The sequence below is a fragment of the Octopus sinensis genome, linkage group LG23 (assembly GCF_006345805.1).
Source record: "Octopus sinensis linkage group LG23, ASM634580v1, whole genome shotgun sequence".
Taxonomy (NCBI): Eukaryota; Metazoa; Mollusca; class Cephalopoda; order Octopoda; family Octopodidae; genus Octopus; species Octopus sinensis.
The window spans coordinates 14850442-14862001 of NC_043019.1; the positions used below are offsets into that span (position 1 = coordinate 14850442).

The 11560-nt window shown below is 39.0% G+C and overlaps 1 protein-coding gene across 1 annotated transcript in view; it reads right to left on the reverse strand.

The window, feature by feature from the left end:
• Window positions 1-9850, reverse strand: part of LOC115223385 (alpha-tectorin) — a 31938-nt gene extending 22088 nt beyond the window's left edge. Inside the window, exon 1 of the mRNA XM_029793896.2 lies at window positions 8800-9850. Within this exon, the coding sequence (XP_029649756.1) occupies window positions 8800-9018 (219 nt within the window). The 5' untranslated portion in view covers window positions 9019-9850. The remainder of the gene's footprint in view (window positions 1-8799) is intronic.
• Between the last annotated feature and the right edge of the window lie 1710 nt (window positions 9851-11560).

The window sequence follows — 11560 nt, forward strand, 5'->3', positions numbered from 1 at the left end:
TCCTGCTGCCTCATTTTTAGTTCATTAAACCATATGGGCAGTATCTGATAATTGGGCTACGAGATCAGATGTGTTAAAAATACCGTCTGGCATGCTCTCAGCACAGGAAACTAATAGTAGCACATAAAAACATATATTGTGTTTATTAATTAAAAATATATATATATATATATATGCACTAGGTCTGTGGGAAGATTGTTCTTACGATATAAGGATGTTTGCAAAAGGGACATGAAGGCTTGCGACATCAATATTAGCAACTGGGAAGCAGTTGCCAGCAACCATGGAGACTGGCGACGTACCGTAAAAGAGGGAACCCAAAGGAGTGACAGAGGAGAGAGAGAGAAGAGAAATGGAAAGACAAGAAAAGACGTCAACAAGAAACTATGACGTTACAACCAGCCAGGCAAAGTCTTCGCTACAAATGGGATTGCACCTAGAAAGTTACCATCCGAGGCACAAGTCCAGGCAAGGTTGTTTATGAAAGGCCAGCAGTCACTCATGCATACCAGCCTCCCCTCTCTCCATGCCTCCGATGTTATCCAAGAGAAAGGCAAAGGGGCCGATACAGCTTGGCATCAGTGACGTTGCAACTCCATTTCCACAGCTGAGTGAACTGAAGCAACGTGAAATAAAGTGTCTTGCTCAAGAACACAACATGCAGCCCGGTCCAGGATTCAAACTCACAACCTCATGGTCATAACCTCGATGCTCTAACCAATGATCCATGGGCTTTCACTTATATATATATATATATATATATATTATATATATATATATATAGGTGATAAATAAGAATATATGCATACATACAAACATATATGTACGTACCTACATCTACATGTATATATACATGCATATATAAATAATTATACGTGAGTACAGGACATCACAATAAGACGTAGAAATGGAAAAACAAAAAAACAAAAAACAAGAAAACGAAAAAACAATTACAGGACGAGTTACACAAGGACAAAACCCCCGTCATCAGCTGTCGCTAGTGGAGTCAAGCATGTTTTGAAGGCAGATACACATATATAAATATATACATGCACATATATAGGTATGTATATACATGTGGGTTTGTGTGTATGTGTGTGCACATGTGTGTGTTTGTGTGCGTGTGTGCATGTGTGTGGGTATGTGTTTGTATATGTGTGTTTATGCTTTTACATGCATATATCATATTTAGACAAACACATGTATTTTAATTATTGCTATAACTGCGAATGTATGAATGCATGCATGTATGTATGAATGTATGTATGTATGTATGTATGTATGTGTGTATGTATGCATGCATGTGTGTGTGTGTGTATGTATGCATGCATTTATGTACGAATGTATGTATATATGTGTATGTATATGTGACAACTCCTCTGTATTCTGAATAGCAGCAGACAACATTATTTAAAAAATCCTTGTTATACATACATATACATACATACGTCATCATCGTTTAACGTCTGTTTTCCATGCTTGCATGGGTTGGACGATTTGACTGGGGTCTGGGAAGCCAGGAGGCTGCACCAGGCTCCAGTCTGATCTAGCAGTATATATATATATATATATATATATATATATATATATATATATATATATATATGTCCGTGCGGTGGCACGTAAAATACACCAATCCGACCGTGGCCATTGCCAGCCTCGCGTGGCACCTGTGCAGGTGGCACATAAAAAGCACCCACTACACTCACGGAGTGGTTGGCGTTAGGAAGGGCATCCAGCTGTAGAAACATTGCCAGATAAGACTGGAGCCTGGTGCAGCCTCCTGGCTTCCCAGATCCCCGGTTGAACAGTCCAACCCATGCTAGCATGGAGAACAGACGTTAAACAATGATGAAGATGATGATGATATACATATACATACATACACACACACCACACACACACACACACACACACACACATATATATCCATGTTCTGACCCACCTTCTATTAAATATTTCAATTGACACAAATAATAAAGAGACAGATTACAGATATAACTGCCTACTACTACTATACTACTACTACTACTACTACTACTACTACTACTACTACTAATACTACTACAACTACAAATAGCCTGACCAGGTACCACTCCTTGAAAAAAAAATGTAAGTGCTTGTATGTAAGTATATGTGAGTGTGTGCACGTGTGTGTGTGTGTGTGTTTGTGTGTGTGTGTGCACGTGTGTGTGTGTGTTGTGTTTCTATTGTTTTACTATATAACAAAATATAATTTTAACTAAACAATCAACCAGCTGGTTTTAAATTTCTTCCTAGTATCCATGTTAATTGCTAAAGATTTAATCTGGTATTGAAATTCTAAATAGTTACAAACTAAATAGTTATAGGCATAGGAGTGGCTGTGTGGTAAGTAGGTTGCTTACCAACCACATGGTTCCGGGTTCAGTCCCACTGCATAGCACCTTGGGCAAGTGTCTTCTACTATAGCCTCGGGCCGACCAAAGCCTTGTGAGTGGATTTGGTAGACGGAAACTGAAAGAAGGCCGTGGTATTTGGATCAGGTAATGAAGGTTACGGAGAGGGTCATAGCCCAACTGATTAGGAAGAGAGTCAGCTTGGATGAGATGCAGTTTGGTTTCGTGCCTGGGAAAAGCACCACGGATGCCATATTTCTGGTAAGACAGCTGCAGGAGAAATACCTAGCCAAAGATAAGCCCCTGTACCTGGCTTTCGTTGACATGGAGAAAGCCTTCGACAGGGTCTCCTGATCCCTTATCTGGTGGTCAATGAGGAAACTAGGGATAGATGAATGGTTAGTGAGAGCTGTGCAAGCCATGTACAGGGACGCTGTAAGTAAGGTGAGGGTTGGCAATGAGTACACTGGAGAATTCAGGGTAGACATAGGGGTCCACCAAGGTTCAGTCCTCAGCCCCCTCCTATTTATCATAGTCCTCCAGGCAATAACAGAGGAATTCAAGACAGGATGCCTCTGGGAGCTTCTCTATGCTGATGACCTTGCTCTAATTGCTGAGTCACTATCAGAACTAGAGAAGTTTCAGGTGTGGAAGCAAGGATTAGAATCGAAGGGCCTTAGAATCAACCTAGCTAAAACCAAAGTTCTAATATGTAGGAAGGCAGGCAAACCACAAATCCTTTCAGGTAGATGGCCCTGCTCGATATGTAGAAAAGGCGTAGGTAGAAACTCTATAAGAGTATAAGCTATGGACACATAAGAGGTGCAGCAATGTCAAAGGAAGGCTAACTAAGAAGATAGTTTTTGTATGTGGCAGATGCTTGGGAGCAATAAACACTGAAAATGCGCAGAGACCAACTTCCGCCACATTCCAGGGAGAAAAACTAGAAGTTGTTGATATCTTCCGTTACCTAGGTGACCAAGTCAGTGGCTGGGGAGGGTGCGCTGAAAGTGTAGCTGCTAGAATAAGAATAGCCTGGGCAAAGTTCAGAGAGCTCTTACCTCTGCTGGTGACAAAGGGCCTCTCACTCAGAGTAAAAGGTAGACTGTATGACGCTTGTGTACGAACAGCCATGCTACATGGCAGTGAAACATGGGCCGTGACTGCTGAGGACATGCGTAAGCTCGCAAGGAATGAAGCCATTTAACAAATTGTACTCATAAGGAATTGGTCATTAAACACATACATGCACGTGCACACACACACCACACACACACACAACACACACACACGCATCATTATCATCATCATCATCAACATTGTTTTGATCTTTTTAATGTCCACTTTCTTATGGCTCAGACAAAAGTAATTGAGGCTGACTTTGCATGGCCAGATATTTTTCCTGTCGCCAATCCTCACAGAAGATTGCAAACAGCACCACTTGTATAAGAATGATGTTTGTTTATGACTAAGCACTCAACATCGAGAGAAGGAACGGCGATGAGCTGGCAGAAACGATAGCACGCAGGGTGAAATGCGTAGCCGTATTTCGTCTGCCGTTACGTTCTGAGTTCAAATACCGCCGAGGTCGACTTTGCCTTTCATCCTTTCGAGGTCGATTAAATAAGTACCAGTTACGCACTGGGGTCGATGTAATCGACTTAATCCATTGTCTGTCCTTGTTTGTCCTCTCTGTGTTTAGCCCCTTGTGGGTAGGAAAGAAATAGGTACTTCGTCAACCGTTATGTTCTAAGTTCAAACTCTGCCTAGGTCGGCTTCGCCTTTCATCCTTTCAGGGTCGATTAAATAAGTACAAGTTACGCCCTGGGGTCGATATAATCGACTTAATCCGTTTGTCTGTCCTTGTTTGCCCTCTCTGTGTTTAGCCCCTTGTGAGTAGTAAAGAAATAGGTATTTCATCTGCCACTACATTCTGAGTTCAAATTCTGCCTAGGTCGACTTTGCCTTGTCTGAAAATCTTTCATCACACATCCTGTGTCCTCTACTGTGACTCTCCATCCCATGTGTCTCCTTCTGTTCTATTTAATCCAATCTGTCTTTCCATGGTGGATATCTTTATCTGATAAGGATACACACCATAGAAAGGCTTATCCTCTCACCCCCAAATTGCTGGCCTTCTGCCAAAATTTGAAATCATTATTATTATTATTATATGTGTCCTCTCTACCAGGGCTGGATTAAAACCCATAGCAACCCTTAGTACTTATGAGATTTTGAAGCACCCATATATATATGTAATTCAAAATATAGACCACGAAATAATAAACCATGAAATAAATATTTATTTTTCAAAATGAGACAAAACTCTCCGTAACATGGAAAATATAATGTTTAATTTTGTATACTTCCACTTTGCTCTTTTACTCTTTTACTTGTTTCAGTCATTTGACTGCGGCCATGCTGGAGCACCGCCTTTAGTCGAGCAAATCGACCCCAGGACTTATTCTTTGTAAGCCTAGTACTTATTCCATCGGTCTCTTTTGCCAAACCACTAAGTTACAGGGATGTAAACACACCAGCATCGGTTGTCAAGCAACGTTGGGGGTACAAACACAGACACACACATACATAAATATATGCATATATATGGCAGGCTTCTTTCAGTTTCCATCTACCAAATCCACTCACAAAGCTTTGGTCAGCCCGAGGCTATAGTAGAAGACACTTGCCCAAGATGCCATGCAGTGGGAACGAACTCGGAACCATGTAGTTGGTAAGCAAGCTACTTACCACACAACCACTCTTGCACCTATTTTTGAAAAGTTTTCTCTTACCTTTTTTCAATTGCAAAGTTTTTGATCAGATCCTCAAATTTAATCTTACATAACACATCTGCTTCTATACAGGGATGGATTAAGACCCATAGAGGACCTAAGCACTTGATAGATTTTGGTGCCCCCATATATATATATATATATAAATGGATGAATGAATTATCCTTTGTTTACCGTTAACATGGAAAATTCAACAAACAGTTACCAGGGTAGCAAAATTCACGCAAGAACAAGGATGTAGCGACCTAATCAAAGGTAGAAATTCCGGGTTAATGTGCAGTAATTTGTGTAGTATTAGTAAATAAATTGAGTTGAACGCAGATGCTATTCAAATTCTTTTACTTTCGACATATGTTTCGAAGACAACAGTTGCCCTATTCCAAAGGAAGAAACGGTGCAAAACAATGCAATCTTCTTAATGTCGAAAGTAAAAGAATTTGAATAACACCTGTGTTCAACTCCATTTATTTTCTTATATATATACTCTTTACTCTTTTACTCTTTTACTTGTTTCAGTCATTTGACTGCGGCTATGCTAGAGCACCGCCTTTAGTCAAGCAAATCGACCCCGGGACTTACTTTTTGTAAGCCCAGTACCTATTCTATCAGTCTCTTTTGCCGAATCGCTAAGTTACGGGGACCTAAACACACCAGCTTCGGTTGTCAAGCAATGCTAGAGGAACAAACACAGACACACAAACACATACACACACACATATATATATATATACATATATACAACAGGCTTCTTTCAGTTTCTGTCTACCAAATCCACTCACAAGGCATTGGTCGGCCCGGGGCTATAGCAGAAAGAAGACACTTGCCCAAGATGCCACGCAGTGGGACTGAACCCGGAACCATGTGGTTGGTTAGCAAGCTACTTACCACACAGCCACTCCTGCGCCTATATATATATTTAATTTAAAATCAAAACAATAATAAACCATAAAGTAAATTTATATTCTCCAAATGAAACAAAACTAACAGTAAGATAGAAAACAATGTTTATCTTTTGTATACGTCCACATTATTTATATTTGAAAAGTTTTCTCCCACTTTTTTTAATTGCAAAGTCTTTGATGAGATCCTCAAAATTAATCTTAAGTAATTCATCTGCTTCTATACTTAGTAGGGACAAGACGTCCAGCCTGCTTTGCCGCATAATTGTCCTGACGGGATTTTTTAATATTCTTCAACTGAGAAAATGAACGCTCAGCTGAGCAATTTATGGCCATTAATGCCAAAACTATAAAAGACAACAGAGCTTTGTCATAAAATAGGTGAAGGTCAAAATTATTGTTATGTAGGTCTATATTTCCCTCTCTCCCTCTCTGTATATATAATATATATATATATATATATTAATATTTAGCAGAATACATATCTTTATATTTATATACATGCAAATATAACATAAATTTTGACTGGTACTTCTGGTTTTTCGCCCAATGGTTACTTTCCTCACTGGTTCAATAAGCAGTTTGGTAAGACTTGGAAGTCCCAGTCAAAACTGACTTTATACAGTATTTGACTCTACTTTTGGAATTGAGCACTGACATCAGTAAAGGATCTGTTGTTATTCCTTTAAATTCCTTTCATGTAATATTAGAGCAAGAAATGTTGCAATTGCTGAAGTCATCAGGAAAGTCAGAAAAATTGTTCTGGACAGACTATGTTGTGAACTCCATAACAGAGTTCAAATACAACCCTAACGAAGGAGCTACCTTTGAAGCATACGACAGAAAATATGAGCAAATCTTTGAGAAAGAATGTAAAGATTGGGACGACAAGATGAAAACATGCTCATCATCATTGTTTAACGTCCACTTTCCATGCTTGCATGGATTGGACTGTTCAATCGGGGTCTGGGAAGCCAGAAGGCTGCACCAGACTCCAGTCTGATCTGGCAGTGTTTCTACAGCTGGATGCCCTTCCTAACGCCAACCACTCCGTGAGTGTAGTGGGTGCTTTTTACGTGCCAGACGAGGCTGGCAAATGGCCACGATCGGATGAAGCTTTTTACGTGCCACCGGCATGGGAACCAGACGAAGCTGGCCGAGAAAATTGGTAGCAACAGAACATAAACGATACAGCAATTATGCACTCCCAAGAATACTTTTGGATATAATGCCGTTTGACTGTGGTCGAGACAATGGAATTTACTATGTTACGCCAGACCTCACGGTCCATCATAGCATTATGGCGGTCCTGTTGCTGGATGCTTGTATCCCTGGAGATTACACCAGGGTAGGAGAGTGTGCAACCTCTGGTATCGCAAGTAGGTGGCTTCCAGAGGAGAAGAGTAGAAATTACCTCGTTTTCAGCTCTACAACAATGTCCAGCAAACTGGACTCTCCTACCTTTCACAAGAGATGATACAGGTGGTAATTTCCCATATATTTGCACTTTGGTTGGATGGCGCTTCCACGAGAGATTTTGAGATATAAACTTTAATGACACAATAAATATATTGTGTAAATTTTTCAGTGAAAAAAACTCATTGTTCAACACGGGTTGGAAGTGTCTGAACATAGAGAAAAAAACGACAAGGTCAGCATCACATAGACTGGTAGAGGAAACAGGGAATACAAGAAGTTTAAGCTGGACGATTTAACCCTTTTGTTCCAAGCAGTGACCTGAACAACAACAACAACAACAACAACAATAATAATCACATCGAAGTATACTTTAGGAATGAGAACCCAGGTTCGAAATTTCCCCAAGACACCTGAAGAAGGCTGGAGGGTATATCAGCTGAAACGTTGTGTTAACAACAAACAATCATCGAATGTAAATAATGTAAATAATGTAAAGGTTATCTTCTTGAGTCATGCCGATTCATAAGGGCTGGTTTCCATGGTGTATAAATTCCACTCCTGGACAGGACACCGGTCTATCACAGGATTACTCACTTTGGCCAGATGAGTGGCCTGGAGCAATGTGAAATGAAGCGTTTTGCTCAAGAGTACAATGCCTCGCCCAGTCTAGGAATTGAAACCATAATCTTACAATCACGATTCCAACACTTTAACCACCAATCCATGTGCCTCGACAAGAGGGAATTACAGAGAGTGGTGAACACAGGTGGAAGTATGGTCAGTCATGAATATTAGTTGGAGAGGAAGGGTGCAGGGAGTAGCCGGCAGTAAGGATAATGTGAAGGGCTTTGGGGGGTCGTAGTGTGTGAGAGAGATGCACAGGGTTTGTTGTTGTTTTGTTCCTTCTCGAGCCATACCTGGCTCATAAGGGCCGGTTTCCCGGTTTCTTAGGTGTATAGGTTCTCCACCTGGATGAGACGCTGGTCCGTTGCAGGTGAGCTGCAAGATGCAGGAAGAAAGAGTGAGAGAAAGTTGTGGCGAAAGAGTCAGCAGAAGTTTGCTATTACCTTCTGCCGGAGCCGCGTGGAGCTTTAGGTGTTTTGCTCATAAACACACACATTGCCCAGTCTGAGATTCGAACCCGCGATCCACTCGACCGTAAGTCCGCTGCTCTAACCACTAGGCCATGTGCTTGCACATGCACAGGGTTAGGGATGAAGTGAGGTACACGAGGGTGGAAACGGTGAGTTAAGTTCATTAGAACGAGAGAGGAGAACGACAGATATGTGTGTTTTATCAAGCACTTACCTTTACAAAACTGTAAGTCTTGCCAAAAAAATTTATGCCTCGAGTTTGGATAATTTGTTGTTGGCCATTCAGTTTCTGGAAACCAGAGTCTTCAAGCGACTTCACATTACCATAGCAAGTTTCACTCCTTAAAAGTAACAGGATGAAGCTGCACCATACTGATAAATAGAAGGAAGAACCGGTTGAGGGCTTTGTTTTTTTGCTTTCCGCACTAACCATCTTCCTTGATTGTAGTAAACAAACGTTTTAGCAACTGCTTAAATATAATTTGGTCAGAATCACTGAAATTTTTTTCTGATTAATATTTCGTTCCAAATTTTAACAGTTTGTTTTTTCTTTTAGAAATTAAAAAATTATTTTTTTACTACCTTAAAAAAATCTATTATCACTATGAAATTATTGTGAAAAGTTTTGGAGTAAATGTTAAGGAAAAAATTTTCCTTCTGAAGATAAATATATCAATGTGATTTACCAAAGAAGTTTGCTTGTGCGATATCAATGTTTGTTCTGTAATTGTCCTATTTATCCTGACAGCTTAATTAAGAAGCTGGTTCTGATGTTGTGACAGTTTCAAATTACTTCGGGAACTTTTAGAAGTTGGCGTGTTCTATCTCTCTTAATTGCATGAAAAGGTTTGTTCCTAAGGGTAGATCTTTAAAAGCAGTTCGCTGATAAAAAAGAAAAGGGCTCAAATTCAAATAATTGCTTCTAAAACTTTTAAACAAATTGCTTGTAAAAAATTAAACAAGTTGCTTTCATATACGTTCTGAACAAAAGTTTCTTTTAAAGGTTTAAAGCAAATTTGTTTATTAAAGTCTAGAACAGTGGTTTTCAACCAAGGTTCCGCGGAACTTTAGGGTTCCACCAGCACAGTGCAGGGGTTCCACAAGAAGTTACAAAACTGCTAAAATCGGCAGTAATTTTTAATTCTCCTGTGCAGATATGTGTGCATAAGACTATTAAATTATTACACAGGGGTTCCTCGAGCCAGTGGAATATTTCCTTGGGGTTCCGCTCCAACAAAAAGTTTGAAAAGCACTGGTCTAGAAGTTATAACTGAAAAGCTAACGAGTTGCCTTAGAAAAATTGAGGGCAAAATTTTCTTCTTTTTTTTCTTAAAAAAAGTAGTTTGAGATCCACGCTTTTTTTTTCTGTTGTTATTTTCAAATATGTTTATATTTCATCACAGTGTTGTTGCTGTCGTTGTTGTTGCTATTGATGTTGGTGTTTATTGTTGTCGCCTTGTTTGTCGGCACTTTTAATTCTGGTGTACCATCTCCGGCTGCTGATCGCGTGTGCGAGGAAAAACAGCATTTAAGATACAAGACGGAAATGTCTATGAATTAAATAAAACAGAATATGAGAGAAGAGATAGAGAGATAGAAAGAAAGAGAAAAGAAAAAGAAAGGATACAAGAGTGATAAAGGGGAGGGAGAGGGAGAGAGAGAGAGAGCGAAGGGAAGAGAAATAGAGGGGAAAGGGAAAGAGAGAATGAGAGAGTGAGTGGGGGAGGGAAGACACTACTTGTTATTATAGGACAGAGAAGGGAGGATGTGTGTATTTATGTGTATGGTTCGTGTGTGTGTGTGTGTGGCGGTGTGTGTGTGTGTATGTGTGTGTGTGTGTGTGTAAGTGTGTGTGTTACTGTGTGCATGCGTGTGCTGTGCATAAGTAAATCACTAGACACTATTATACCCAACAATAGACAGAGGAGTATGTATGTGTGTGGGTTGTGTGTGGTGTGTGTGTGTGTGCATTCGTACGTGAGTGTTTATATATATATATAGAATATATATATATATATATATATATATATATATATATATATATATATATATCATATATATATATAGAATATATATATATATATATATATATAGATATATATATATATATAATTATATATATATATATATATATATATAGAATATATAAATATATATATATAATATATATTATAATATATATATATATATATATTTTTATATATATATATATATATAGAATATATATAATATAGATATATATATAGATAGATATATAACAACATATACTACATACGTATCTATCTATCTATCTATCTATCTATCTATATTATCTATCTATCGATCTGTCTGTCTGTCTATCTGACTATCTATCTAAGTCTACATCTACCTACCAACGTGTGTGTGTGTATATATATATATATATATATACTCTTTTACTCTTTTACTTGTTTCAGTCATTTGACCGTGGCCATGCTGGAGCACCGCCTTTGGTCTATCAAGCAAATCGACCCCAGGACTTATTCTTTGTAAGCCTAGTACTTATTCTATCGGTCTCTTTTGGCCGAAGCTCTAAGTTACGGGACGTAAACACAGACACACAAACATACACACACACATACACACACACATACATACATACATACATACATACATACATAATACATATATATATATATATATATATATACACACACACATATATGTATGTATAAATACTCAATTGCATATACATTACAGACACACAGACACTTGTTTATACACTGTGGGTGTGTTAATTAGGGTCATAGTAGTGGTAATGGTGATCGTGGTGGTGGATATTGTAGTGGTGTTGATGGTAATGGCTGTAGTTAATGATGGTGGTGGTAATGTTGGGAGTGGTAGCTTCGTGATTGAGGTGGTGGTGGTGGTAGTGGCAGCAGTGCGTTCTGGATCATTCAACATAGTAAATGAAAATGAAAATTGTGAGTGGGTGTATATAAGGATTTGCCTATGTG